This window comes from Mastigoproctus giganteus, chromosome 9 (assembly GCF_048544385.1).
Source record: "Mastigoproctus giganteus isolate SK-2022 chromosome 9, ASM4854438v1, whole genome shotgun sequence".
Classification (NCBI taxonomy): domain Eukaryota; kingdom Metazoa; phylum Arthropoda; class Arachnida; order Uropygi; family Thelyphonidae; genus Mastigoproctus; species Mastigoproctus giganteus.
The window spans coordinates 135,627,702-135,655,671 of NC_143583.1; the positions used below are offsets into that span (position 1 = coordinate 135,627,702).

Sequence of the window (27,970 nt, forward strand, 5' to 3'; positions counted from 1 at the left end):
AAGATATGAATTCTTCATAAGAATATCATAAAATTAATATTTTTTAAGGATATTACATAATAAATATATACATTATCTTAATTTATCGGAATACTATACAGGTATTGAGGATTAACAACAACAGTTTTCTTGGGATTGGACTGCTAATGCCAACAATGAAAATAAACAGAAATATAGACTAGATATCATCTGTAACAATCTTCAATTATCTTTGAAAGAAATGTCAGTGACAGAATAGTGTTTTGCTAATACAATTACCAATTGAAACTGTTGGAAAAGTAAGGCCTTACAGTTGATATCATATCAAAGGAGTCATTCCTTTTTATAGTGACATTCTGAACCGATTAGTTCTTCACTAACATTGCTAAAATCCATATTTACAAGTCTATTTAAAATATTTTTTTAAAACTAAAACTGGTCAGAAACAAATTCACCTGGACCATTTAGGGCATCTTTCATAATGATGTTGTATTTGAAAGTAACTGTGAATCTGTCCAGCACAAATATATGTTCACTTCTGCTTGGACTGTAAGCAGCTGTACTCTACAGAGATGTGGCACTGTCTCCATAGGAGACTTCTTACTTCACTTCATCATTTTTCTGTATGTTATAGATTACCATTTCTTCCTTTGTATTTAAGGCTGGAGGAAGAACAAAAGATAAATAGTTATTTATTTTTGTTCACTATAATCTCTCTCTTTTTTTTTTTGTTAGTCAAAACTATATATATGTTATAACTAAGAACATAAAAGGATAGAAAAAAAATTCTCAATATATAAAACACCACAGCCAAGATTACTGAGGAATCAGTACTATGTGAATTTTATGTATTCTATCAATAATTGAAAATAGACTAATTCTATAGTTAGGATGCATGTTTTGCAGTTGGAAAAATCAACTTGGCAGGAGACAAAACCTGTACACCTCTGTCCTTTATTCTGTTCATGTATGAACTCATAAGATTTCGTGCATGACTTAAAGGCCGCCGTAGCCTAGTGGTCAGGCGCGTGGGTGCATAAGTACACGTGCTTTGAGTGACCGGGGTTCTAGCCCGTGACTGCTGAATGCGGTGCTGTTTCTTGTATTCTGTGTATCTTGTAAACTCCTCTGACCGTTTGGTTGTCCTGGAGTATAAACAGAAAATTTATTTATTTATTTAATGCATAAATTGCATCCACCTAAGGTCAGAGTTCAGTTCCCGTCCCTAGACCATTGCAATTTGGTGATAGCAGAAATTAGTATTAGTAGGGGCAAGTGATACAAGAAACCAAATTTTATTTTATTTATTATTTGGCTGATGCTCTATAAAGCTTGCTTTTTTGCATAATTTGCCACTACTAATTCCTGTTATCAGCAAATCACAATGTTCTAGTGACAGGGACTAAACTCAGATGGGACAAAAGTGACACATTGTCATTCATGATATCTGTCATTGTATAAGAAATAATTTGCCCTGAAAATATTCAAGTAATTGTTTCATTTCTTGAATGACATAACAAATTAGCATTAATATTTTTCATTTCACCTTTTCCCACTACTATCTAATGAAATAAATTAGAAGTATGCATTAATACTTGCAAAATGATCCGAGGAAGCAAGCAAGCACTAAAGGAAACTTACAGACACCTATTCTCTTAGTATTCTCAGCTGACACTTATGCATGTCAAATGATTGTGTAAAAATGTTTTCAGAATTTGGTTTGCCCAACCCTTTTAAAGCTTTGTTAACGAGGTGGATATGTCAAGGTGACATTGTGGAGCATGTTCCAAGGTTCTACTACTTTAATGAACAGGAAGAACCCCCACTATAAAAGCTGGGTTCCCCCCCACCCATTCTGAATGGATGTTAGTTGGTGTCTGATGGATGTGAATAGTTTTTCCTTGAGGGAAACCAGTTTCTTCACTCGTATCCACAAATATATCTGATACTTCATGGCCTAGTTACCCAAAAATTGTGATGTATATCTATGAGTAGTCACTCTTAATCAAGAAAAATTGGTTGCCTAATTTCTTTTTAATAAACAGGGCATTTACTTAGAAAAGATCTTTGTTTAATAGTTTTATCAGTGCCAATCTTGTCTTTCAAGAACAAAATGAAGTACTTAGTTTAAAACCAATTAGTCTGATTTTGAAACAAGCAAAAAATTACATAAAAATAAAAAATAAAATTCCTGTTTCTTCTGGGAAAAAAAAAATCCCTGGTATGAGTGGGGTTGTAGGAATTTGTGGCCTCTGATTTTGAGATCTATAAGCTACCAGGTTTAGGCTACACATTTTCTACTGTTCACAGGATATCCGATATTGACCTTACAAACAATAATCGGCATGCAGAGGAGAGTTTGTGCAATAACTTTTCACTAAAAGATGTACCTCATGGTCACATCATGCATTGGTTAATATGTTTGCTGCCAGAATGCAAACTTGTGTTAAAACAAACCACAATTTTTGTGCCTTGACACAACTTTGCATCCATTCAACTGCAGTCAATAAATTAGTGCTGCAAAAGGAAAGGCACATGAAATGAACACCTGTTTGACAGCAGCACACTAATTGAACCATGTGCTATTTGCATTATGGATAGGATTTTGCTTAGTGTCAATTGCACTGTCTAGAGAGCACTATAAAAGCTGTATACTTGGTTCGCAGTTTCATATATTCTTTGCTTATGTTGAAGTTATTTTATCTAGTTTAGTATTTTCCACAAGAAGAAGAGGTAAAATTTTTTGAAGATTATGGTTACTGAATTTTAATTTTTTAGTTTGTGAAAAATAAAACATCATCCTTAGTGTGTGTATGTCTACTGATATAATTTTGTGTAAAAAGTGTTTTCCTATAAAATTTTACCCTTAAGGGTTATTATAATGGACCCACAGCCTGGGACATCAGAACTGAAAAGGAACAGAGATGGACAGTACGCTGAAGCTGATAACATTGAATAAGCTCTTTATACAGTAGAACCCAGATTTGGTCCTTGAGGTTGTCACAGACATTCTCTCAGATATGCCAGACAAGCTATACTTGCTACCTGTGAGTCTAAAACGCTGATGGAACTGATATTCGGGTAACACTCAAGTCAAGTGGACCCAATTTCAGCGAAGTCCGGACGGTCTGTGACAGTCAAATCCTCTGCTTGCACCTTCACGATGGTGGGGCTGTTAGTAATCCTGGGTATAACCTCCATGCACAAGTACATGGTGGGTGACTATCCAGGTGTGAACCAACGTAAGCAGGGGTCGAGGTGTGGCGCCCACACCACATGGAGGAACGCCGCCACTCTATGTTACCAGGCAGTACTAGGTGGTAGATGACTCTTATCAACCGGTGCAATACCACCACTTTGCTTATTGGAAGCTTGAAGTGGTGGAATCCATGTTTAGTCTCTAGAGCTAAGTTCCGGTCAACCTTTCCCCATCTCTTCCATCATGCAGTATGATTGATGACTTTTGAGGTTATGATGAACATCGTGGTGAGATCCAATATTCCTTACATTTTGAGGGTACAGCTCTAAAATGGTGTTCGCAGGCCAGCCACTAGTTAGTACACCGGACCGAACCTATTGGTAACTCTCTAGGAGGCTTCCAGATCAGCTAGTATATAATCTTGCAACCTCTACTCTGCCAGATAGTGACTAGAGGGAGTCCGAGTAGTGTGTATGCGGGGAGCATTGCCGAGGCCACGTTATGTCAAGGATCTGGGTATATTCTTGCCATACGTACGCTATATCCAAAAATTTAATTACTTCATACAGCATGTCCCACCCACTTTTTCTTACTATTGAATACACCATGAATTATCAAACTAATAGAGCAAGCTTATCTGCAAAAAGATCTAAACCTCCCAAGCACTTCCTAATTCATTTCACAAATATACGTGGTCTCAATTCCAATCTCAACGATGTCCATTTCCACTTGCAGTCTGCCAACCCCCATGTACCTTTTCTGACAGAATCTCAGTTATCGGTTGATTCAACTACTGCTCATCTCAGATGCCCAAATTATTCGCTGTATGATTCTTTTTGCCTCAAAGGTGGTACTTGTGCATATGACTGTTCTGATATTCCCTGTCAGAGACTTGGCAATTTGGAATCTCCTCTCTTTGATCTTTTCTGGCTTAAAATCTCTCTACCTCACTGTGTCAAATTCATCTGTTGTCTCTACCGTTCTCCCAGCTTCACTAATCACTTGGAGTTCTTTGACTTCCTCTCTTTGCATCTTAACTTTCTCCAGTCCAACTTTTCTAACAGTGAGGTAATTTTCCTTGGTGATTTTAATGTTCGCATCTCCAGCTGGCTTCCGTTTTCTAGTCACACAGACCCAGCAGGTCGAGATGCTGAGGCTTTTGCAATTACTAATGACCTAGCACAGATTGTTCATTTATCTACAAGAATACCGGACAATCCTAATCATACAGCCAATACGCTTGATCTTTTTCTTACAAACAACCCTTCTAAGTACATGGTCGAAGTGAGAGGTCCTTTAGGCACTTCAGATCACAAATTGGTGATTGTCTCTTCTCCAATGGAACCTTTATCTCATGGCTATTCCCAACCTCGTGTTGTTTAGCATTACAAGAATGCAAAATGGGATGACCTGCGAGACTTCTTTTCTTTGCTCGGATTACTGTTTCAAAACTGCTGATGTCAACGTTTGCTCAGATCGTGTCTGAAATTATTCTTGTGGGCATGGAATCCTTTATCCCACACTCCACTTTAAAATCTCGTCCTTTATCTAAACCTCGGTTTTCCAATAAATGTGCTAAGGTTGTTCAAGAGAAGAATGTTGCATATCGTAATTGGCTTGTTTCTAATTCTTCAGTTTCATTATCTGCCTACACCAAAGCTCGCAACAATTGTAAAGCAGTTATTAACCAGTCCAAACTAGAGTTTGAACAGGCAAGAGTAGAAAACTTGCTTCTTGCCCTAATGGTAGTCGAGCATTCTGGTCTCTTGCCAAAGCTATTGGCCGCAATTTTTGCCCATCTCTGCTCCCACCTCTGTCCAAACCAGATGGTTCTGTTGTCACTTCAGCCAAGGAGAAAGCTGACCTGCTAGCATCCCATTTTTCTTTCAACTCATGCATTAACGATCTTGGTAAAACACCTCCCACTATTCCCTACACACTCCATTCAATGCCTCCTGTGGTCTTCTGTCAAAAGGATGTCAGAACAATTTTGATGAATCTTGATGCTAAGAAAGCTCCATGTCCTGATGGTATTTCTCCACTTGTTCTCAAAACCTGTGCTCCTGAACTTAGTCCTATTCTTTGCCGCCTTTTTTTCACTTTCTTATTCCAAAGGTGTTTTTCCTTCTGCTTGGAAATTTGCTCATATCCAGCCAGTTCCTAAAAAGGGTGACAAATACCTCCCATCCAATTATCGTTCCATTGCAATTACTTCTACTCTTTCTAAAATAATGAAGAAATCAATTAACCGCCAAATTTTAAACTACCTATAAACCTTCCGTCTGATCAATGATCGCCAGTATGGATTCCGTCAATGTTGATCCACTGGTGATATTCTGGCTTATATTACTGATTTATGGACTAATTCAATAGAAAGGTTCAGTGAAACACAAGTAGTTGCTCTTGACATCTCACAGGCTTTCAATCGTGTTTTTAATAAAGGTCTTCTAAACAAGCTTCCATCTTATGGTTTGCCAACTGTTTTTAGTAATTGGTTATCCAGTTTTCTCTCTGATCGCTCATTGAGGGTGATGGTAGATGGCTCTCTGTCTTCTAACTTCTCCACTAATGCCAGTGTCCCCCAAGGTTCAGTTCTTTCCCCCACTCTTTTCCTCTTGTATATTAATGACCTTCTTCCATTGACTGGAAATCCTATCCACAGTTTTGCCGATGATAGCAGATTGCATTCCACTTTCCATTTTGAGAAACCTTGTCCTGCTCAATCAGCCTCAACTTCTTGAAAATCTGCTACCAATTCCTTAAATGCCGATCTTCAGACAACTTAGTTGATTTCAACCCTTCTAAAACGCAGTCTTGTCTTATATCTCGCAAAAAGGATTCTTCTGCTCCTATTCTTATCTTTAGTGACACTCTGATTTCTAGGCAAAATATACATCTCTTTTGGGGATTACCCTGACTTCTAATCTCTCTTGGCACAAGCACATTACAAATATTGCTTCTTCTGCATCTAAAAAACTTTGTTTTCTCTTTCGCTCTCAGCGTTACTTTTCTTCCAAACAGCTGCTCACTCTGTATAAATCGCAAATCCGCCCTGCCATGGAATATTGTTCCTACATCTGGGGTGGTGCCTCCAAAACCTCTCTCAGGCTTGTTGATTCCATTCAGAAGAGGGCATTTAGGTTAATTAATGACTCGTCTCTAACAGAGTCTCTGCACTCGCACCGCTGTCTCATAGACGTACTGTTTCTGCCGCATGCCTCTTCTACAGATACTTCCCTGGGCACTGTTCTTCTGAATTAGCTTCTATAATTCCTGCTCTCTCTTTCAAAACAGTCCAAACACGTGCAGCCACCAGCCAGCATCCATTTACTGTCCAACTTCAAACTCACAGAACCAACTTTTCATCTTCCTCGTTTATTCATTCAACTGCCGTTTTCTGGAACAATCTTCCTACATACGTATTTCCTGAAAATTACAGTCTACAGAAATTCAAGTCCAATGTCAACAAATATCTTCATTCGTCTTCTCAACCTCCAACCCAAACATGGTACTAAATACTATAGGTTCTAACACCTCTCGTGTTTGGGATTTACATAAAAAAATTTTAAAAATTTCCCGCATAAAAAGTTTTTCCCTGTACTAGGTTGGTTCCTTAAGTCCCAGTTTCAACTCTATATATTGTAATGTATTGTTTTTCTGTGTAAGAAGTTTCCCGGGTAAAAAGTTTTCCCACTTAATACGTTTCTTAAATATAGAAATTATTTATTTCTATATTTATTTCTTCACACGTCGACCACGTGAAGCGATTGTCATTAAATTCTCACGGTTCTGAATTACTTAGTCGATTGTTGCTGTGTCTATTGTAATTGCGACCTCTTAAGGTATGTTGAAAGCTGAACTTATAATACTGTACTTTATTTCTGTAGATTACTGTTAATATTTTTGGCAATTCTTTAAAGAATAACCATATTTTTGTCTATGTACAATATTGACTCTAATTATTTGTCCCTCCTTGGCAGTTTTATTTTAATGCTACAAATATTAATTATACTGATTACGGTTGAACTTTGTTATAACGAGCATCAAGGGACTGACAAAATTTCCTCGTTATAACTGTTACTCACTATATCAGTGATAGCGGAGATGGGGAAACCCCTGGGACTGTTAAACAATGAACACTTTATATCAGTGATGAGTTAAATCTACCTCCTATTTTTTTTAAATTTTCAATAACTTGATAAAAAGATGCATTCAAAAAACAAGAAATATTAAAGAGAAAAAATAATATAAGTACTGTATATATCTGCATAATATTTATATTAATATGTTTGCATAAACTACAATACACTTAATATTAAACACAATTTATTTGTCTGTAATTAAAAACAAAACTATTTAATAAAAAACACAATTTCAATTAGTGTTTATTTATGAATCTTAAAATTGATGTTTGTTTTAAAGATTAAGATATTTCTTAATATTTCTTAAAGAAACTTTGATATTTCTTAAGTTTTCCCTTAAAACACCGCATTAAAAGTCTCATTACTCGCCTCAGTTCCTTCAAAAAAAATGACTGTGTCCATTGCACAGTCATTTTTTTTTAACTTTCAGTTGTCATCATATCATCACAATCACAGTCTTTACCATCGTCGTTATCGTCTTTGTTGAGCACAGCATCTACAATGTCACCGTTGGAAGACCACTAGTTAATAAGTTGTCATAAGTTATCTGTATTAAAACGTACAACGTTGTTACGTAGCAACCATTCGGATAATGGCAAGTTTTTTTCTCCATTTCCATCTTCTTCATCTACAATTGAAATTTCATTTGAATTTAATTTCAATTTCTTGAAGCAATTCAGTATGGTTGTCGAAGTAACGTTTTGCACATCATTCAATAAATTTATAGCATCCAATGTCGATATATACATGGTAAGTTTCAGTTCTCTTTGACTGATCAGATGTAGAACTAGAAATTTTTATAAAATCCTTTCAATTGATGTTGCATTGGGAGGCAGAAACACTAGCCTAACGGGAAAATTTTGAATCTGGGGATGTGCAGGACAGTTATCAACTAACAATATATTTTTCTTCTTTTTGAATAGCTCCTTATTCCAATCATTTACATATTCCCGAAAAATATCCAAAGTCATCCAAATTTTCTTGTTTGCAGTGTAATCCACAGCAAGTTTCCTTACGTTTTTGAAACGCCGAGGTTTTAATGATTTTCTGATAACAAACAATTTTTTTTTTTTTTTTTTTTATCAGTTCCTGTCAAATTTGCACATACGAGCACCATCAAGCAAGCCTTTAATTTTTTCCACCAACACATTTTTCCCCTTTTAATTTAAATGTATTGTCAGGTGTCAAATTATAAAAAAGTCCTGTTTCATCAGCATTGTAGTAGTAATAGAGGCATGTGATGCAAGAAAGCAAGTGTATGAGCTTATGTAGCATCAGCCAAAAAAAAAAAAAAAATTTTAACAACCATTCCCTCTAAAGGTTTGTCCAGTTCCTCCTTGAATTTATTTAAGCTATCAACTTCCACAATGACAGGTGGAAGTTTGCTCCAGCAATTAACCCACCCGCTGACTAAAGGCAAATTTCCACATATCTATTCTACAACTGTCTTTCCTCAATTTGAATGTGTCCCCGCAGGTTCATAATCTGAGCAAGCAGAAGAATCTCATCAGAATTCAGCGTGCTCAACCCATTCAAGGCCTTATACACCTCAATCAGATCACTTCACAGGTGCCTAGTCTCCAGCTGCTGCAATTTGCAGAACTTAAGACTTTCTTGGTAAGTGAACCCTCGCCAATCTTATTGCCCTTCTCTGTACACGCTCAAGCAACTCTACATCCTTCATAAAATGAGGCGTCCAGACTTGTATGTAGTTAACAAGGCCTGCTGACCATTGCCTTATACAAAGGGACAACCACCTTTTCCCTGCTAGCAAAATTCCTGTATATCATTGACAATACCCCTTGACCTGCTCTGGCAGCCTGTCTGCATTGCTCAGAAAACTTCATATCTGACTGCACAATCACGCCTAGGTCTTTTTCATTTTCTACCACCCTAAGTGTAATACCAAACAGTTGGTAAGTTCCTCTGGAGTTACTTCTACCCATATGCAGTACTTTACATTAGTCAATGTTAAACTTCAGTTGCCACTTCTCAGCCCATCTGTCCAAATTTTCTAGATCCTGTTGCAGTAGTACAACTGTTGTAGATATCTTTGTCATTTAAATCTTACCTGATTTCTGCCCAAACATGGTCAATCCATTCATTTGCCATTATTGGATCTGCAGATTGAGATTCTCTACTAATTTTTGCATAAATGATGGAAACACACAAAATCATCATGTCCAAATTGTTTAGCTAATTTTTCTGCTTGAGCCTTCAAGATTGGACCGTCTATTGAAAATCCAGCACTTCTTTGTGTGGTGAACCATTGAAGCAATGCTTCATCAATGTTGTAACCTTGCACTTTCTAAGTTTTTTTTTTCTGTTATGTTCTTTTCCAGTGCTGATATGTAAGCATCTTTATTCTTCCACAATGTTGATACACGTAAAGAGGACAAAGAAAATTTTTTTCACACTTCAACGTCTTTTACACCACGTTCTAACTCACGAATAATTTTGACTTTTTCGCGAATTGAGAGACACTTTCTTTTGTTAGTAGACATGTTTCTGAAGGGTTTGTTTTTAAATGATTTTACTTTAAAATGATAAAGTGATCTGCATACAAAGTTCTTAGAAGTCCCGTTTCCAAAATTCTTTGAAGTCCCAAAATAAATTTATGGTTCAGTGAATACAAGACAATCTGTAAATAGGGTAATGCGACAAGCGGAACACCAATGCACTATTTGATAGCCCCCCCCTCCTGGGAAGGACAAGGTTATAAGTCGGCCGCTAATCCGATGCAGGTGGTCATAAAGCTAAGTCGCCCTTTTCATTTTTGTCTATTCCAAGAATTGGATTTTTTCAACTACCCAAGCAATTAAGAATGTTTTCATAGTTACCAAAATTTGTTCAGTATATCCGTGTAGTACACTCATTATAACAGTGAGCGAGTGTATGGGAATATGCGTAAATTAAAATCATTATGGCTTTTTGCTCGTTACAGCCGTGATCTCGTTATTTCTGTGCTTGTTATAACCAAGTTCGACTGTATATTATAATTTTCTAATTTGGAAGGATGAACTCAAAAGGAATAAAAAGAAAGATATTTAAAGAAAAATATCCAAATATCCTTGATGTCATAAAAACGGTGGAATCAAATCCCTCTTGTACACGAGTCGAGGTGGCAAAAAAGCTTAATATGGCAGTCGCTACAGTAAATGGAATTATGTCACAAAAAGAAGTGTTGAACTCAAATGCCCTTAATGTTTCTTGTAAAGTTAAAGGGAGACTAACTGGAAAATATGGAGATGTGGAGAACGCATTAGTGGTTTTGTTCAAGCAGATATCTGCTGCAAATGTTCCAGTTAATGGCAATTTGTTGAGAGAGAAGGGCACTGCAATTACAGATAGGCCTGGAGTGGATGTCATTCCTTTCAATGGGTAGATTGAATGATTTAAGAAGAAATACGGTTTACAAAGTAATTTGCAGAGAATCTTCTAGTATGAGTATAACTCTTTTATAACTTACTTCCTAATAATACTTATGCATTCAAAAAACAGAATTGCCATGGTGGTAAACTGAGTAAGGAGAGAATTACAGTGGTAGTGGGGGCTAATATGGATGGCTCAGAGAAACTACCATTGCTTGTGATAGGAAAACCCAAGAAACCACGCTGTTGCAAGAATGTGAAAACACTTCCATGTAAATACAGGAATAATAAAACAGCATGGATGCGCTCTTCTTGATGAGTATTTAAGAGCTCTAGATTCAAAGATGGCAGGAGAGAATAGAAGAATTCTTTTATTTGTCAATAACTGCCCTGCTTGTCAGAAAAACAGTGAGCACTTAAACATTGTCCATGTGGAGTTCTTCCCTGGGGATTCCATGTCAGTTGTGGGACCAATGGATCAAGGAGTGATCAAAGTTTTAAAGATGCATTTTCGTAGGTACCTTGTACATAAATTGCTTGCCCTTGTAAAACTGAAGGGAAAAACTGAAAATTCAAAATTTCTTTGTTAGATGCAATGCATTATTTAGAATGCATCAGGGGATACCTGAGCCCTATTATTTTAATTAATTTCTTAAAAAGGCTGGGGTCTATAATGAATATAGAAGAAAATTTTGAAAGTGATGAGCAGGAAGGGATTCCTTTTGATGAATGGGATTTCTTACAGAGTAGTTTGGGATTTACTGTAAATTTTTATGATTATGTTGATGTGGACAATGATGTTATCCAATGTGAATTGCAAAGTATTGAAGATATTTGCAATGAAGATCAAAACATGACCGATAATGAGTCTGAACAAGAAGATGAGCCTGCTGTACCAACATCCTGAGATGCAATGATTGGCTTCTCTTCACTACAGTAATTGAGTCATAGTGTGCCAAATGTTGCTGAGTCAGTGTTGAAATGTGTTAAGGAAATTGATTTATTCTGTATGAAGCTCTCTCCAAAATATTTGAAGCAGTCTTCAAATATTTAGCTACTGGAAAACATTTTTTAGATATTTTTTTTTCTACTACTAGTAATTATTGTAATTGATTTTTATCATTCTCATTACCTTTCTTCTCATTGCATCCTTGTCATAATTTTGAAATCTTATTAAATCATGACTAATAAATATTGTTTTGCATTAAATGACAATTTTTATTCTTGATAGTTTTCCTACAATTCACATGTATGTGTATCTTTTCATTTTTATTTCTGTAGTTAATATTTCATACCCTTAGGTCATTTTTCCTCATGAGAAGTTCTAAACCTCTGGTCCCTTGGAAAACTTATCCGGGTTCTACTGTAATATGTCATCTGATACTGGAATAGTGTTCAAGTGCTGCGGATTCTGAGTCTCATTCAGATGCCTCTGTTGATGTTAGAACACTACAAACAGCAGATGCTAGTGTTACTTGGAGTGATGATTTTATTCACATATGAAATATGTGAATAAAGACACTGCTTTTCAGTAAATCCCTTGCATTTACTGAAAAGCAGTGTCTACTTGTTCCAGTACTCCAATGCACAGAGAAAGGTCCCTCATACATATAAGTGGCAGAGAACATGTTAAAGTGGTTTGCAATTAAATGAGCCAATTGGGACAGGTTTGACAGCTACATTAAGGATAAATTAAAAAACTACATAGAGAATGAAGACGGGCTGAAAAGTTGTCTGGGGAGGAAGCTGTAGAACTATTACAGTATACATTATTTGACATTTCAACAGCCTTGATGAAGCTAAACAGAGTAAGTGAATGCCTGTTAAATGACGGTCAAGCCAGTTGTCTTTTTGCAAAGAGCTGTTACTGCAAAAAAAAAAAAAAAAATTCCAACATGGAAGGAGAAATAGTAATGTGGAAGAAAATTTGAAACATGGAAAATATTAGAACTACAGAAAATGAGGAACTTTGGTTAATCATCATCAGCCATTTTCAATCCACTGCAGGATGAAGGCCCCTCCAGCAACTTTCCAGTTCCTTCTGTTTTGTGCGATGGCCATCCATTTACTACCCACAAACTCATGAATTTCATCTCTCCATCTCCACCGTTGTCTTCCAGGTTTTCTTCTAGCTCCTCTTAGGTACCATTCTGTTATTTTCTTAGTCCATCTGCCATCATGTCTTCGAGCCATGTGTCCTGCCCAAGAGCATTTTAGTTCTTTAGTTTTGATAAGGATGTCCTTTATTTGAGTTTGCTGCCTAATCCACGTGTTTCACTTCTTATCTAACAGTCTGATTCCCAATATAATTCATTCCATTCTTCGCTGTGTGCCGACCGGGCTAACCAGGTGGGTAAAGTGCCTGCCTGGCAATCCAAAGGTCGCGGGTTCGAATCCCGCCTCGGGCTTGGATCAAAGTACTGCAAAAACCTTGGGAGGTGCATTATGGCCACAGAAGCCGATGCGCCAACAACTACCAAAAAAAAAAAAAAAAAAATCTTCGCTGTGTAGTTCTCAGCTTCTCTTCCATTCTTTTGGTAAGTGCCCAAGTTTCACTTCCATAAGTCATGGTGGGGAGTATACATTGGTTCATTATTTTACATTTCAGACAAACTGGGATATTGCTCCTCAGTATGTGACTATATTTCCTGAATGCTATCCATCCAAAATTTATTCTTCTCTTGAGTTCCAGCCATTTATCATTATTACAGCTAATAACTTGTCCAAGATAAGTATATGACTCCATCTGTTCAATTACTGCTCCTTCAATCATTATGTTCCTTTCTGTGGCATAGTTGTTCATCATTACTTTTGTTTTAGCCATATTCATCTTTAGTCCAAAATCCTTACTAACTGTGCATAACTGATTAAGATTTTCCTCTAATTCTTTGGGATCGTGGCTTATGACCACAATGTCATCTGCAAATCGTAAATGGTTTAGGTACTCTCTGTTCACATTGACTCCTTTCTGCGACCAGTCTAATCTTCTGAAAGCTTCCTCAAGGGCAGCAGTAAACAGCTTCGGAGATATTGTGTCTCCTTGTCGAACTCCTTTCTCGATTTTAAATTTCCTACTGTCTTTGTCTAGTCTAATAAAGGAGGTAGCACTCTCATATATTTTCTTCAAAATCATAATATATGGGGTATCTATGCCTTGTCTTTCCAGTGCCCGAAACATTGCTTTATGCTCTATGGATTCAAATGCCCTTTCATAATCCACAAATGCCAGGCATAATGGTGTTTTATATTCATTAGCTTTCTCCATTAGCTATGATATTACGTGAAGGTGATCCATAGTTGAGAATTCTGTCTTAAAGCCAGCTTGCTCTTTCGGTTGATTCTCATCAAGTATTCTTTCTAATATGTTAGTAATGACCCTTGTGAACAACTTATAGATGTGGTATAACAGCTAATTGGTCTATAATTTCCAATTTCTGATTTATCTCCTTTCTTATGGAGCAAAACTATGACTGCATTATTCTACTCCTTAGGCATCGCACCTTTTCTAATGCACTTTGTGAAGAGCCTTGCCAGTTTTTGTGTTATGTCTCTTCCTCCCAATTTTAACAACTCTACAGTAACTTCATCTTTCCCCCCAGGGCTTTCTGATTCTTCATTTTCTTCAATGCATGTTCTACCTCATCAGGAAGGATATCGGGTATGTTGTATGTGTTACTAATTTGCAATCCATCTTCCCCACTGCTGGCATCATTCCCTTGCTCCTTGTATAATTCTCTATAGTAGTCTTCTGCTATTTGAATTATGCCTTCTCTGCTATTTATAAGTACACCAAGGTATTCTTCAGTTTCGGTATATCATTTGTCTTTCTGTATTACTGCCCATGGCTACAAATTTAAGTCCTTTGTTTTCCCTTAATGCTTGTTCTACTTTTTTTGTGTTAAATCTTCTTATGTCCTCTCTGATTTTCTTTCTAATGGTTTTGCATAACTCAGTATACTCACTTTTCTCCTTGTCAGCATTTATCTTGCTCTTCATTTGTCGTCTTCGGTTCATCATGACAATTGTTTCTTGACTAATAATTTTTTCTTCTTTGAATTTCTTTTTCCCTATAGGTTTCTTGGGCTTCATCACTTTCAGAAAGTTGTAATATTCCTCATCAATATCTTGGCCCGGAACAGTCTGCAGAAGCTCAAACTTGTTCTTAAGTTCCAGTACATACTGCTTTTTCTCCTCTTCTGTTATCTCAAAGACCTTATTATTTACTCGAGTCAATTTTTTCCTTTCTTTTCTTACACTATATCAAGCGTGCATCTTACCATTCTGTGATCACTTCCAGCATTTACCTTGTTCAGAACAGTAACATCATTCACGATATATCTTACGTTAGTGAGGATGAATTCACTTTCATTTAGTTGTTAATCCACTTGGGCTCTTTCATGTCCCCTTTCTGTTCATCCTTTTCTTGAAAAACTTGTTAATTTGACATTCCTGAAGATTCTGCAAATTCCACAAGTCTTTCATTTTTCACCAGTTCCAAAGTTTCCTATAGTTCCCCTTTCTGCACTGTTTTGTCTCTTTTAAACCTTAGCATTGAAGTCCCCCATAATGATAGTGTAGCTGGTTTTTTCTGCTCATCTAGAAGACTCAATTTCGGTGTACATTTCTTCAACCTCTTCATAATAAAAATAAATAATAAATTTTCTGTTTATACTCCGGCACGACAACCAAGTCAGTAGAGTTTACAATAAATCGTCAATACAAATATTTATCGTATTTAGTAGTCACGGGCTTGAACCCCGGTCCACTCAAGGAACGCGTGCTATGCACTCTCGCTCCTGACCACTGGGCTACGTCAGGCCTCATCATGGCTTGATGTTGGTGCATAAATCATTATAACCTTTAGCCTGTACCTCTTAGAAATCCTGAGTAGTAGTCTTGACACCCTTGGTGATGTACTTTTGAATTCCAAAATGTTGTTTTTTATATCTTTATTGACCAGAAAGCCAACTCCACCTTCACTCCTTTCACTGTTTCCATTGGTGTACAGCAGCTTTCCATTTGATAAACTTATAAGTGATTCATTTCTTCTTCTTGTTTCATCCAAACTGATGATATTCCAATTCATATTTTCTAGTTCCTTTTCCAGCTCTAATATCCTGTCTTCACCGATGAGCGATCTTACTTTGTAACAGGCCAAGTTCAGTTTGGCAGCCTGGTCGTACCCAGAGATTCTTAGCACCCTCTGCTTCCACTCTGATTCTCTCACTGCTCTAAGAGGGGGATTGAAAGCCGCTGGGGACTGAGGGCCATTTGTTTCGTCATGCTGGAGGATTTGGTCTTTTCCTCTTCACACTGATCAGGCGTCTTGAAGAGAACCACTCTACATGTTCGTTGCCACCTAAGTGACATAACAGGGCTTACCATCGAGAAGGTGTGATGAGTGGATTTTAGGGAGGCAGGCCATCTGGACTTCTAAATCTTCTGTAATAGAAAGATATTGGATCCATCAGTGTTTTAGACTGACTGTCTGAAAACACACAGAATACCTGTTCCCCTCTACAAAATTGCAACTTGTAAAATAAGGGCAACTGAGGAATCTTGTTTATTGTATTGGCTGAGGACAGATGGAAAATAAACATTTAACGGTTTAGTAATGGACATCCTAAACCAACTAATAGAGAGAGAGAGAGAGAGAGGTGGATGATGATCAGGAACATAATTATATGATATCCCTGAACGGTTTTGGATTGATGAACCTGCCTTCAAACTAGACAAATTGGCTGATGCAGAAACAGTTGAACAAAGACAGTAGATAGCCAGGTATGGACTTTATAGGAGAGGTTATCAAAGATTTCATCAGATTCTTCCAAACATTTTATTAAAGGTCTATAATAACTGTTTTAAAGGACAGCTGTTTTCTATCACTTTGGAAAGATGCAATTATTAATGATATTGCAGAAGTCACCTGAAAAACTAAGGAATGATCCAGTTTCATACTGCACAATAGCACTTGCCCAGTTGGAAAAACGTCTGTGAGAGGATGTTGGCAGGCAGGTTTATGAGCTACCTTAATTTGAACCATCTGATATCCACCAAACATTAGGTTTCAACCAGGACACTTAAGATACTCTTCAGGCTTTCACTTAGAATCGTAAAAGTAAATACATGCTGTATATCTTTATGGATTTTGCTGATGCATCTGATACTCTAAACTGGAATAGTACATTGATGCATGTCTATTGAAATGTTTGTATGCAATTTTTAGTGTTGTCAAGGGCTACTTTGGGAACAGTACAGCATGCATACAATCATCTGTTGGTACTGTTCTGCATGAGGTAGTAAAGGAATCTCCTCAGATTCAGTCTTGTCTACTCATGTGGAGCGTGGTTTTGGATGACTGTATCTGAAAGGACTTTCCAGATACAAACATAGTTGCCTATGCTGACAACCTTGTATTGTTAGTTGATGGTGAGTCCAGATCCGGGAAACTAATGCAAGAATTAACTTGCTGGTGTGTACTTCATAAACTAACATTTTCAACTACAAAAACAAAGATAATGTTGAAAGGATGCCCAGCCAGGAATAGACCAATAGTGGTAAGAATAAAGGGTATTAGATTACCATCAGTAGAACAAATTAAATATCTGGGAGCCCAAATGGGTCATTCAGTTTCATCAAACATACTGAATATCTGTCACGAAATAAGAAAATTTGTGGCTATGATTTCCACAATAAGAAGAACTGAATGGTGTATAAAGGGTAAAGCCTATATTTTATCCCAATAATAATATATGCAGCTACTCTCTGGTTTCAGAGAGTCAATAATAAAGCTGTTATGAGGAAAATTTTTCCATTCAAAGGATAACCATGGCATGCAGAACTGTTTCAATATCAACTGTACCAGTAATTAGTGAAAAAATGCCCACTGATTGACACTGAACTTACAGAGGACTGTTCTCTGTCATTTTATAGCACACGGCTTTGGTGATCTGGACCTATATGTTGTAAATGATTCCAAGAAGGAAAAGGTGAGAATTCGGAATTACTTAATAATAATGTAGCAAATAGTTGAATCCAGTCAAAGGGCATGTTACTCAGAGGTTCTTTCTGCATGTAAAAAAAATTCTACTTATCTGGAATATCCATGGTTTTCATGTACTTTACTTTTGGCTGATCTTGGGCCCATTTTCATCGTCAAATCAGTTGGGGATATCTGAATGAATTTAAATGCTTTTGTGGTTCTGATGATACGTGGGATCACATATGTCATGTTAAGAATATGCAAATCTTAGACTGGAACTGATTCCCACGGTGTCATGACCTAATAGTTTGACAGAGGGTAATGAGCAATTATTAACTGGTTCTTAAGAAGACTAGACTGCCTTTCAGAAGTTGTTTTTAAGAGATGAGGAATGTTTCTATGAAACTTAGGAACAGACTGGACAAATTTCTATAAGTGAGTTGTATGTTAACAAATTCAGAATACAACTTTCATGCTAAATATCTTAGGAGGAAGCATGGATGAGAGGGGGACATGAAGCAACATGTTAAGGACAGTTTGTGTCAGAGATTGCATGTTGTGAATTACAGGGTTGGTCGTTTGCTTCAGAGAATTTTTTTCACAACTTGTGAAAGTAAACAATTAATTTGAAAAAATTAGAATTGGTTCAGTCACATCAATGATGGAAAGATTGCATCTGCCCCTTGTAGAAGTTTTACTTGATTCCAGATATGTGGCCTTACTGACTGATCTGTATGATAGATGGTGGGAATACTAAAAGTTGGCTGGGATTGCCTAAACACAATAAATGTAATGTAAAATGTCCTATCATGTAATGTTCAATACAGGGCATACATTGGAATGGATTTTCTTCATCTTTCAATGTATTTTATAAATATACATTAAATATATTTTACATAAAGGAATCTGTATATCAGAGAAGACACTATCCTAAAACACATACAAATGTGAGACACACACACACACACACACACACACACACACACACACACACACACACACACACACACACACACACACACACACACACACACACACTCTCTCTCCCCTGCATGAGGCAAGGCTGAATGTTATCTATAATGTTCCTAGTCTGTGCTGCTTAAAATGAAAATTAAATCAACACAACTCAGAGTGCATTTCTGTAATACGTAAGTGTTGTGGACCAAAAAAAAAATAAAATAAAATAATGAACTGTTCATAAATACCTGTACTAGGAGGATCAAACTGGTCCATGCGTGACAGTATAGAATGCTGTTGTGTATATGAGGAACACAAGTACAAGACAGAGAGAGAGATGTATACAAGGGAACAAACTGCTGTGGTCACAGTATGCCATTTCTTAGGATGGAAGATGTAGCTTGTGAATCATATGTTGACTACTGGAATTCTTCCCTCTTTCATTTAACTGTGTACCTTAATATTTATGTAGGCATATTGAGAAAGTTAAAAGACGTGGTAACAATTGACTGCTGTCAGTTAGAAGACTTGAGGGTTCAAACATGTTTTGTTTTAAAAGTATGCTATCTTTCTGATTTATATGTTTTGCATTCATTAATCTTCCATCACTTGCATCTTCAATTTTAACAAAGATACTTGCATGGCATCTGCATGATACCTTTTTTTTTTTTTTTAATTATAAATTAAATAATTTATAATTAAAAAAAATGAATGCAGTGATCTATTCATTAAGATTTTCTAAACCCAGTTATAAAATATTCAACAAAAATAACAAAAGAATGCAATAATAATAATGAAGAAATTTTTGATTCTGTTTTTCAGAATTGAAGTCACTAATCCCCCAGACTGAAAGCCAGATGCTCATGTAGTAGCATCTGGTAGCTAGTGTCAGTGACTATATTTTTCAGCTGTTCAGTGAGCAAAATCAAAGTTTTATGGCAAGATTATACACCTGTCACTGGCATTTCACTGACATTATGTGAGAATGGGAATTGCCTAAAAGAAAGGTAGATACTTTTACTCGCCCGACATATGTTAAATGCCAAACAAAAATATTAACGTCTTCTAATTCATTTTCATTTACATATTTAAAAAAAAAACAGAAAAATTAAAAAGGTGGCATGTATCATGTTAGCAACAGAAGATTAAGATAAAGGAAGGTAGATACTTTTACTCGCCCGACATATGTTAAATGCCAAAATATTAAAGTCTTCTAATTCATTTTCATATTTAAAAAAAAAAACAGAAAAATTAAAAAAGTGGCATGTATCATGTTAGCAACAGAAGATTAACTCCATGTTTCACTGTTTGTTTTATCGTAGGTCTGACATCATGGGTTTTCACTGTTTGTTTTATTGTAGGTCTTTCCAGCATGGGTTTTTCCAGCCATCAGGAAAAAGGAGTGTGTTACATAGGTGTGCCTAATTTGAAGTACGGCTGGGATACATAAGCATGAGTAGTAGTCTACAACTACTGTCATGCTTATGTTCCACATTTCTTTGGTTTGATTTGATATACAAGGTGTGAGGTGTGTTTAAGTTAAAAGGTCTCCAAATTTTCTCACAAAATAATTGAAGTATATGCACAGGACTGCTTTTAGTCTAACTGCCAATTAGATCTGAAGATGGCAGCACAAAGAGTGCCTAAACAGTATACTACGTTTATAATATTTAAAATGGCATCTTTCACTCATCAAGAAGGCACACACAAAAAAGCAATGGTGTCAACTTGTGTGAAGCAAACTCACTGAGATGCTGCATATTTCTTTTCCTCGATTGTCATGATGGATGAAATATGGATTCCACTCTTCAATTCAGAAACAAAATATCAGTCTGCCCAATGGAAGCATATTGATTCACCACTGCCCAAAAAGTTCGATGTTGCTGCAAAAGTGCAGAGAAAATGATGGTTGCCATTTTCTCGGATATTGGTAAAATAATCCTTAAACATTGTATACCAGGGCAGTGGCAGTAACAGGAAACGCATAGGAAGAAGTTCTGAAGAAAAAGTTCCTCCCAGCACTTAAAAAAAAAAATATCCACATTTGAATCACATTTGTTTCCATCCGGGCAATGCTTCACCCTATTGTTCTGGAGATGTGCAAATTTTTTTTAAACAAAATAACATTGAGGTTATCCCACATCCTCTACACTCACCTGACCTTGTATCTAGTGACTTTTGGTAGTTCCCAACCATCATTGGGAACTACCAAAGAAAGCTTTGCCATGGCCTTCACAGCCTGGAAGAACAGGTGTGAAAAATGTGCATAGCTTCTAGGAGACCATGCTGAAAAGTGAGGCAAGTGCACTTCTATTTTGTATACTTTATGAGAAATAAATTTGCAGATCTTATAACTTGAATACACCTATATATGGCAATATGTGTATGGGTTGTTGGAAGTTGTACTGCTGATTTTGCAACTCAATCTGCTAATTCATTTAGTGCTAACCAGATCAAATAATAAACTAAACAAGCATATTTTCAATTGCATTTGTTTCGAGTTTTTTTTTTTTAAATCTGCGGCAGCACTGGATGAGAGAATATTTTTAGTACTCATCAGTGCTTGCACTATGTTCACCGAGCCTGTGTAGATTATGTCTTTCTGATGGGTTGAATTTTGGAAGTGATCAAGTTTTGCAGTTCATTATGAAAAGTTATATAAACTGAAGCAAATTGAGATTACTGGTAAGATCCTTCAAGGAATCAATGGCTGGCTAACAGAGGTGACAGTAGTCATAAATGGATATTCCTCAGAGTGTACCAATGTAGTAACTTGAGTCCCTCAGATTTCAGTATTGGGGCCACTTCTGTTTCTTGTCTTCTGTAATCACATTGATGGAGTGCATGGGGAAATTGGCAAAGTTTGCTGACGATTTCAAGGAAGGATGGTAGGAAGAATGACCAAAACCAGGCCATTTTGCTTCAAAATAGACAGTTGCACAGATGGTTTAAAAAATGTCAACTGAAATGTAATACTACTAATGTAAGGTTTGCACCTGAGGAACACAAATCTAGGATTTATTTTTAAGCTGGGTGGGAGTTAAATCAGACATAAAATTGGCAGAAATTACAAGAAAAGGAGCATTGAGGCTGATTAATATTGGGCAATTTTTTGAAGCCTTGGTTCACCCAAGTGCTCAAACCACAATTTAGCACAAAACAAAAGGCAAATCAACAGTGGAACAGAACAAACAATGTTCAGGATCTAACGGAATTATAAGAAGCAAAGAGCAAAATTTGTTAAATTAAGAAAATAGGCATTAAGAAAATAATCACATTTACATGAGTCTATGTAAATCAAGAAGAATTACAGTAAAAAAGAGAGAAACAGTATATTAATCAGAACCTAGTAAAAATGTGGATTGAAGAATCCAGTAGAGAGAAAAAATTGAGCAAAAAAAAAAATGCAATGTACCTTGCAATAAACATCAAAACAGAGATATTTTGGAATCCATCAATATAAATAGAGAAAAACTCATTAAATTCATAAATATACTGCAAAATAAGCAAACCACAGGACCAGACAATATATCATTGTTTATTAAATTTCTGTAGTCCATTCATTTTAGATATATATATTTAATAAGTACACTTGAAACAAGCTTCTACCCACCAGAATAGATGGAATTTGTGGTCACACTCATTCCAAAAATCAAACACCCAAAAGTAATAAAAGATATCAGACCAACATCAATTAGTAATTCCTTGCCAAAAATCTTGGAAAAAGCAACAAGACACTATTGGATGTGATGTTTCTGGATGTGTCCTCAGCTTATGACAATGTTAATACTGCTGTCACTGGGGAATATTGTTCTTAGGGAATATTTTCATACTGAAGGGAATCTGCTTGAAATGCTCTCCAAAGTTGACACTTATTTTAAAGTAACACAAATAAACAAAGTATATAAGATAAAGATTCATCTATTGAGGAGCGACCTGACGTATCAATACCAACTATTCCTACAGATATTTCCAGTGGAATTGCATCTAATCCTGATATTTCAGACTACGATACAGAAAAGAATCAACAAAACATCTACCAAAATACAATGATGTGAGTCTATGAAGTACTTTAACTAAGGATGATATCTCGTTTTGGGTTCAAAAAGGACCTGTTGACTGTCAACACTGGAAGGATTCATTTGAAAAATTAAGTAAGGTATTGCTCCCAAGGACTCTCACTCCACAAAAATTAATGGTGAAAAGTACAGTCGAGAGTGGCTAGTATATTCTCCATCAACTGGATGTGTCTACAAGCTTTTTTTAAATTCAAGTTGTACCTTAGCCAATGATGGCTTTAAGAATTGGCGAAACTCTATTTTAATTAAACAACACAAGAATTCAAGTGATCACAGAGCAGCTTTGCTCATATATTTATCAAGAAAAGGTGGATCCACTTTAGATTCAAAATTAGATAAATTATAAAAGAACAAAAATATTGGAGGCAGGTACTTCAATGTATTGTTCCACTTGTATCTACTTTGGCATAACGAGGAGGCAATGACGAGAAATTTAATTAATCTCGAAATGGACATTTTCTTGGATTATTAGAACTAATAGCTCAATTTGATCCTTTTCTTACTGATCATATTGGTCATTATGTGAATTCTGGGTCTGGAAAGCCATCATATTTATCTAAAACAACATGCGACAAAATTATTGATTTAATGGTTAAAAAAAGTAAGAAATCTATTTTTGAAGATTTAAAAGAAGCTGGTTATTTTAGTTTGTCTGTTGATTCTACGCCTGCTGTCATTGATCAATTATTGTAAGATATATATCCTCACGATGGTCATCCCATTGAATGATTTTTAACATTCATTTCAATAGAAAACCATTCAAAATTTAGCCAATTTGATACTTGATTATATTATAAATGAATGCAACATTGATTTTAGCAAATGTGGAGGACAGTCCTATGATAATGTGGCCTATATGTCTGGGAAATATAAGGGTATGTCACAAAAAAATTTTAGAAAAAAATAAATATGCCATATATATTCCTTGCCCCAGACATTCATTAAATTTGGTTGGCCGCACTGCAGTTGATCAGTGCATAGGTGCAGTAAATTTCTTTGCAATTTTGCAACAAAGCTATACATTTTTCTCTACTTCGATGGTCTATTTTAAAATTGAGTTTCAGATCCAAATCTGAAGTTCCAAAACATCTTTCTGGCACTAGATGGGAAGCACATATTAAAGCTACAAGAGCAATTATGAATAATTATGAGTAAATTATTGATGCTTTAATTAAATTTCAGGATTATGAAAATGACAAAACCAAAGGATAGGCTTCTATTATCCATGAAAAAATGGAAGAACTTGAATTTATGTTTATGCTTGTATTATGGAATTATATATTGAAACAGTTTCACAAAACCAGCAAAATATTACAAGACCCTTAAACAACATTAAGTACATGTTCAAAACTGTATGCATATTCATCAGATTTCATAAAAGAAACCAAAATAGTTTCAATGAATTTGAACAAAATGCAAAAGAAAAATTACCAGATAAGAGCACAAAGAAATGAAAAGAAGAATATCTAGAAAAGTATAGATTAATGATGGAAATGCATCTAATATTGACGCTCTTTCTGCAAGAGATAAATTTAGGACAAAATCTTTCATTCCTATCATGGATTCTTTAGAAAGTAATTTACAAAGAAGAGCCGAAGTATATAAGAATATTTCTCAAAAATTTTCATTTTTATTAAATTTTGACCAGACACAAAGCTCAGAGAAAATGTAAAAACTTATACAAATGTATAAAACAGTTTCATCTATATAAAAAGAAAAATTATTCTCAAACAAATGAGCTTAATTATCAAAATTTATACAACATAATAATTCAAGACAAAATACAGTCAGTTTTTCTAAATGTGGAGTCCCCCACGATTGTTGTTGTTGGGTTGGCCCATTGTTGTTTTGTATATTTATTAATGATATTAATGAAGGTATATCAGGCTTAATGTCAAAGTTTGTTGATGATACAAAGGTTGGCTGGGTTATTAATGACAGTATGCTACTGCAACAGGATCTAGAAAAGTTGGGCAGATGGGCTGAGAAGTGGCAACTGAAGTTTAACATTGTCAAATGCAAAGTACTGCATATGGGTAGCAGTAACTCCAGAGGAATGTACCAACTGTGTAGTACTACACTCAGGGTAATAGAGAATGAAAAAGGTCTGGGGGTAATTGTGCAGTCAGATGTGAAGTTTTCTGAGCAGTGCAGACAGGCTGCCATAGCATGTCATGGGGTCTTGCCAATGATTTACAGGAATTAGGAGGTGATTATCCCCTTATATAAGGCAATGGTCAGGCCACACCCTGAGTACTGCGTACAGATCTAGAGGCCTCATTTTAGGAAGGATGTAGAGTTGCTAGAATGAGTACAGAGAAGGTTAATGGTCAGGCCACACCTTGAGTACTGCATACAGGTCTAGAGGTCTCATTTTAGCAAATCTGATTGAGGTGTATAAGGCCTTGAATGGTTTGAGCAGGCTCAATGCTAATGGGATACTTCCTCTTGCTCAGATTACAAACTGGGGGGGGGGGACATAAATTCAAATTGAGTAAACAGTTGTTGTTATTTGGTTTTTAGGAGCATTAGCAACTAAGGCCATATTGCTCCGGGATATGCGGTGGTCATTCCCTGAATGACCTTTCCGCATCCTCCGTATTTGGTGGTGACGGGCTCGAACCCCGGTCTAATCAAGAAGCGTGTGCTACGCACTGCTGCTCCTTCCCACCTGGCTACGGAGGCGCCGTAAACACTTGTAGCATAGATGTGCAGAATTTTGCCTTTAGCTAGCAGGTAGCTGATTGCTGGAATAAACTTCCATCTGTTGTTGTGGTAACTGATAGCTTAAATAAATTCAAGGAAGAACTGGACAAACTTTTGGAGCAAATTTATGGGTGAAATGGGAATTGTTCGGTTTTTTTTTTCGCTGATGCTTTATGAGCTTGCTTTCTTGCATCATATCTCTCTGCTAATGCTATATTTCGAATTTTTTTTAACTTGATGATAACTAATTGCTCTGGAGAAAAATCATTTAGCAGGCTTTAGAGGGTAAAAAAATGAATATTGCAAAACAAACTTTTCCTTGAGCATCTTATATATGGAAAGTGACAAACTTAGAAGCTTATCATTTGAAGATATTGTTTCACATTTCACCATAAAGAAATCATAGAAACGAATATTTTAAATAATTTGAATCATTAATTTTTTGTTATAAATTAAATTATTTATTAATCATTAAATAAAAAATTATTTTATTTATCTGTTACAAGCAAAAAATTGGGTTTTATTATTTTTTTTAACAAAAATGAATGAAAATAATGTCTTGTTTTATTATAATATTAATTTAATTGATATTATTGTTATTATTACCAATGTCAAATATGTTAGTTTTTTTAACAATTAATAAAAACGTATGTATTACTATGTACGTAGCATTTTATATGCACCCTTTGATGAGCATGAAATGCTATTAAACTTGAAATTTAATCAGTAGAGGGGGGGGGAGCCTCTTTAAAGTTACAGCTTAGGGGCCCCAACAACTTTAAATCTGGCCATGGTTATAATGGATTGCTGGATTTGGGAGGTTCAGTGCACAAGGCAATGAAAGTTTTTAGTTCATAACCTCAAGAATCAAAATCAAGGTTCTGAAATAACATTAACCATACTTTGCAATGTGAAGTGTTGAACACTTCGCATTGCAAAGTGTTCAACAAGCTGTTGTTAATATTACACAATCAGAATAAAACTACACCTTTAATATTTTGTATTCAAAATAAACAATACTTGTAATCTGTAACCTTGATAATTTTTTTACATATAAAATATATTTTTTTTCTGATTATATGTTTCTTCTGAGTAGAGTTTCTGTCTATTAATCAGTTATATAATAAATTTTGGATTTAGAGTATTGGGGAGGAGAAAAAAAAAAACTTAACTATTATCTCACCTTGGTCTATTAGCAAACTTGCTGTACTTTGCATTAGGGAAGCATTTCTGTTTAAAAAAGAAAAAAAAAAGTAAGATATTTGCTAGAGATTGTGTATATCTTTATACAAATAATACACTAAATCTTCATATGTAAATGATCAGTTATCATTATTATTAGCCATATAATGCAAGGAAGCCTAAGGCTTATGCTGCACCAGCCAAAAAAAAAAAAAAAAAAATTCCCGAGTTATCAGGGCTCTGGGTTTGCCAAGCCCATACCCACCAGATGTGAGTCAGTGACAGCCAACCTTTTCTTATAATATGCCACATATTTTGGATATGTGTTACCTAGATGTAGGAGTTACTGAAAAACAATACTCTCGCCCACTGATCAGTGGCTGGTATCACCAAATGTTTTTTGCTAACTACATAAAGGAATTATGTTCAGCGTTCATAATAAAAATAAATAAATAAATAAAACATTTACATTCGTAAAATAGATTTACTATAGGTTAATTAGTGAACAGGTTAATCCCATTGTTAATCCCATGTTTTGTTCATAGTGAACTGCCAAAGTAGATAATTGGCATTGGTTTAATTGTATCTCATATTATGAATACCTTCACAGTGAGTTGCCATGATATTGCACTACCTTAAATAAGTAATGCTTCACCAATGGAGAAGACTAATGTTACTTATTCTTGACGGATACCACCACCACCCAGATGGCACTGTTGTTTGTTATTTGGTTTTTAGGAGCATTAGCAACTAAGGCCATATTGCTCCGGGATATGCGGTGGTCATTCCCTGACCTTTCTGCATCCTCCGTATTTGGTGGTGATGGGCTCGAACCCCAGTCTAATCAAGAGGCATGTGCTACGCACTGCCGCTCCTTCCCACCTGGCTACGGAGGCACCTCCAGATGGCACTGTCTCAAGGCTTGTTGGCAGTGGCAAACTGGCCATAAGACACTGGGGGAAACCCCAGTGCAGGGCCGTGCCGTGCTATGATACAGAGGCGGCACCGTAAGGGGGCGGAATAAGCAGCGAAATCAAAATACAATTTGAACCATTCAATAATTAAAAATCTTTACGCAATGCTTTTCTATATTGGTCTATGTTATTCCGATATTGATGTATACGATTTATGATTTATCGCATGCCTCTGCCTAAGTGCTTTCGGTACCCTTTGATTTCGGTTTCTGGTGCAGGTGCATCGTTGGTGAGCGCTTACCGAAAGACTTTTGATCTGACAGAGCGAAGCCATTACTTTTGTTTGTAATATACCGCGCGGCCGCTCCTAAAAGCTGAGGTGGCAATTATCACAAAAGACAATTGCACGTGTTAGGTGTTGATAGTTCTACTTTGAGCTTACAATTATTGACAATATTT

The 27,970-nt window shown here is 36.0% G+C and overlaps 1 protein-coding gene across 1 annotated transcript in view; it reads right to left on the reverse strand.

Moving 5' to 3' along the window:
• Positions 1 to 454: 454 nt before the first annotated feature.
• The window catches only part of LOC150080761 (uncharacterized), a 187,270-nt gene continuing 159,754 nt past the window's right edge, over positions 455 to 27,970 (reverse strand). Inside the window, exons 5-6 of the mRNA XM_090380812.1 lie at positions 26,599 to 26,645; positions 455 to 641 (exon numbers count right to left, since the gene is read on the reverse strand). Of these exons, the coding sequence (XP_090236938.1) occupies positions 608 to 641; positions 26,599 to 26,645 (81 nt within the window). The 3' untranslated portion in view covers positions 455 to 607. The remainder of the gene's footprint in view (positions 642 to 26,598; positions 26,646 to 27,970) is intronic.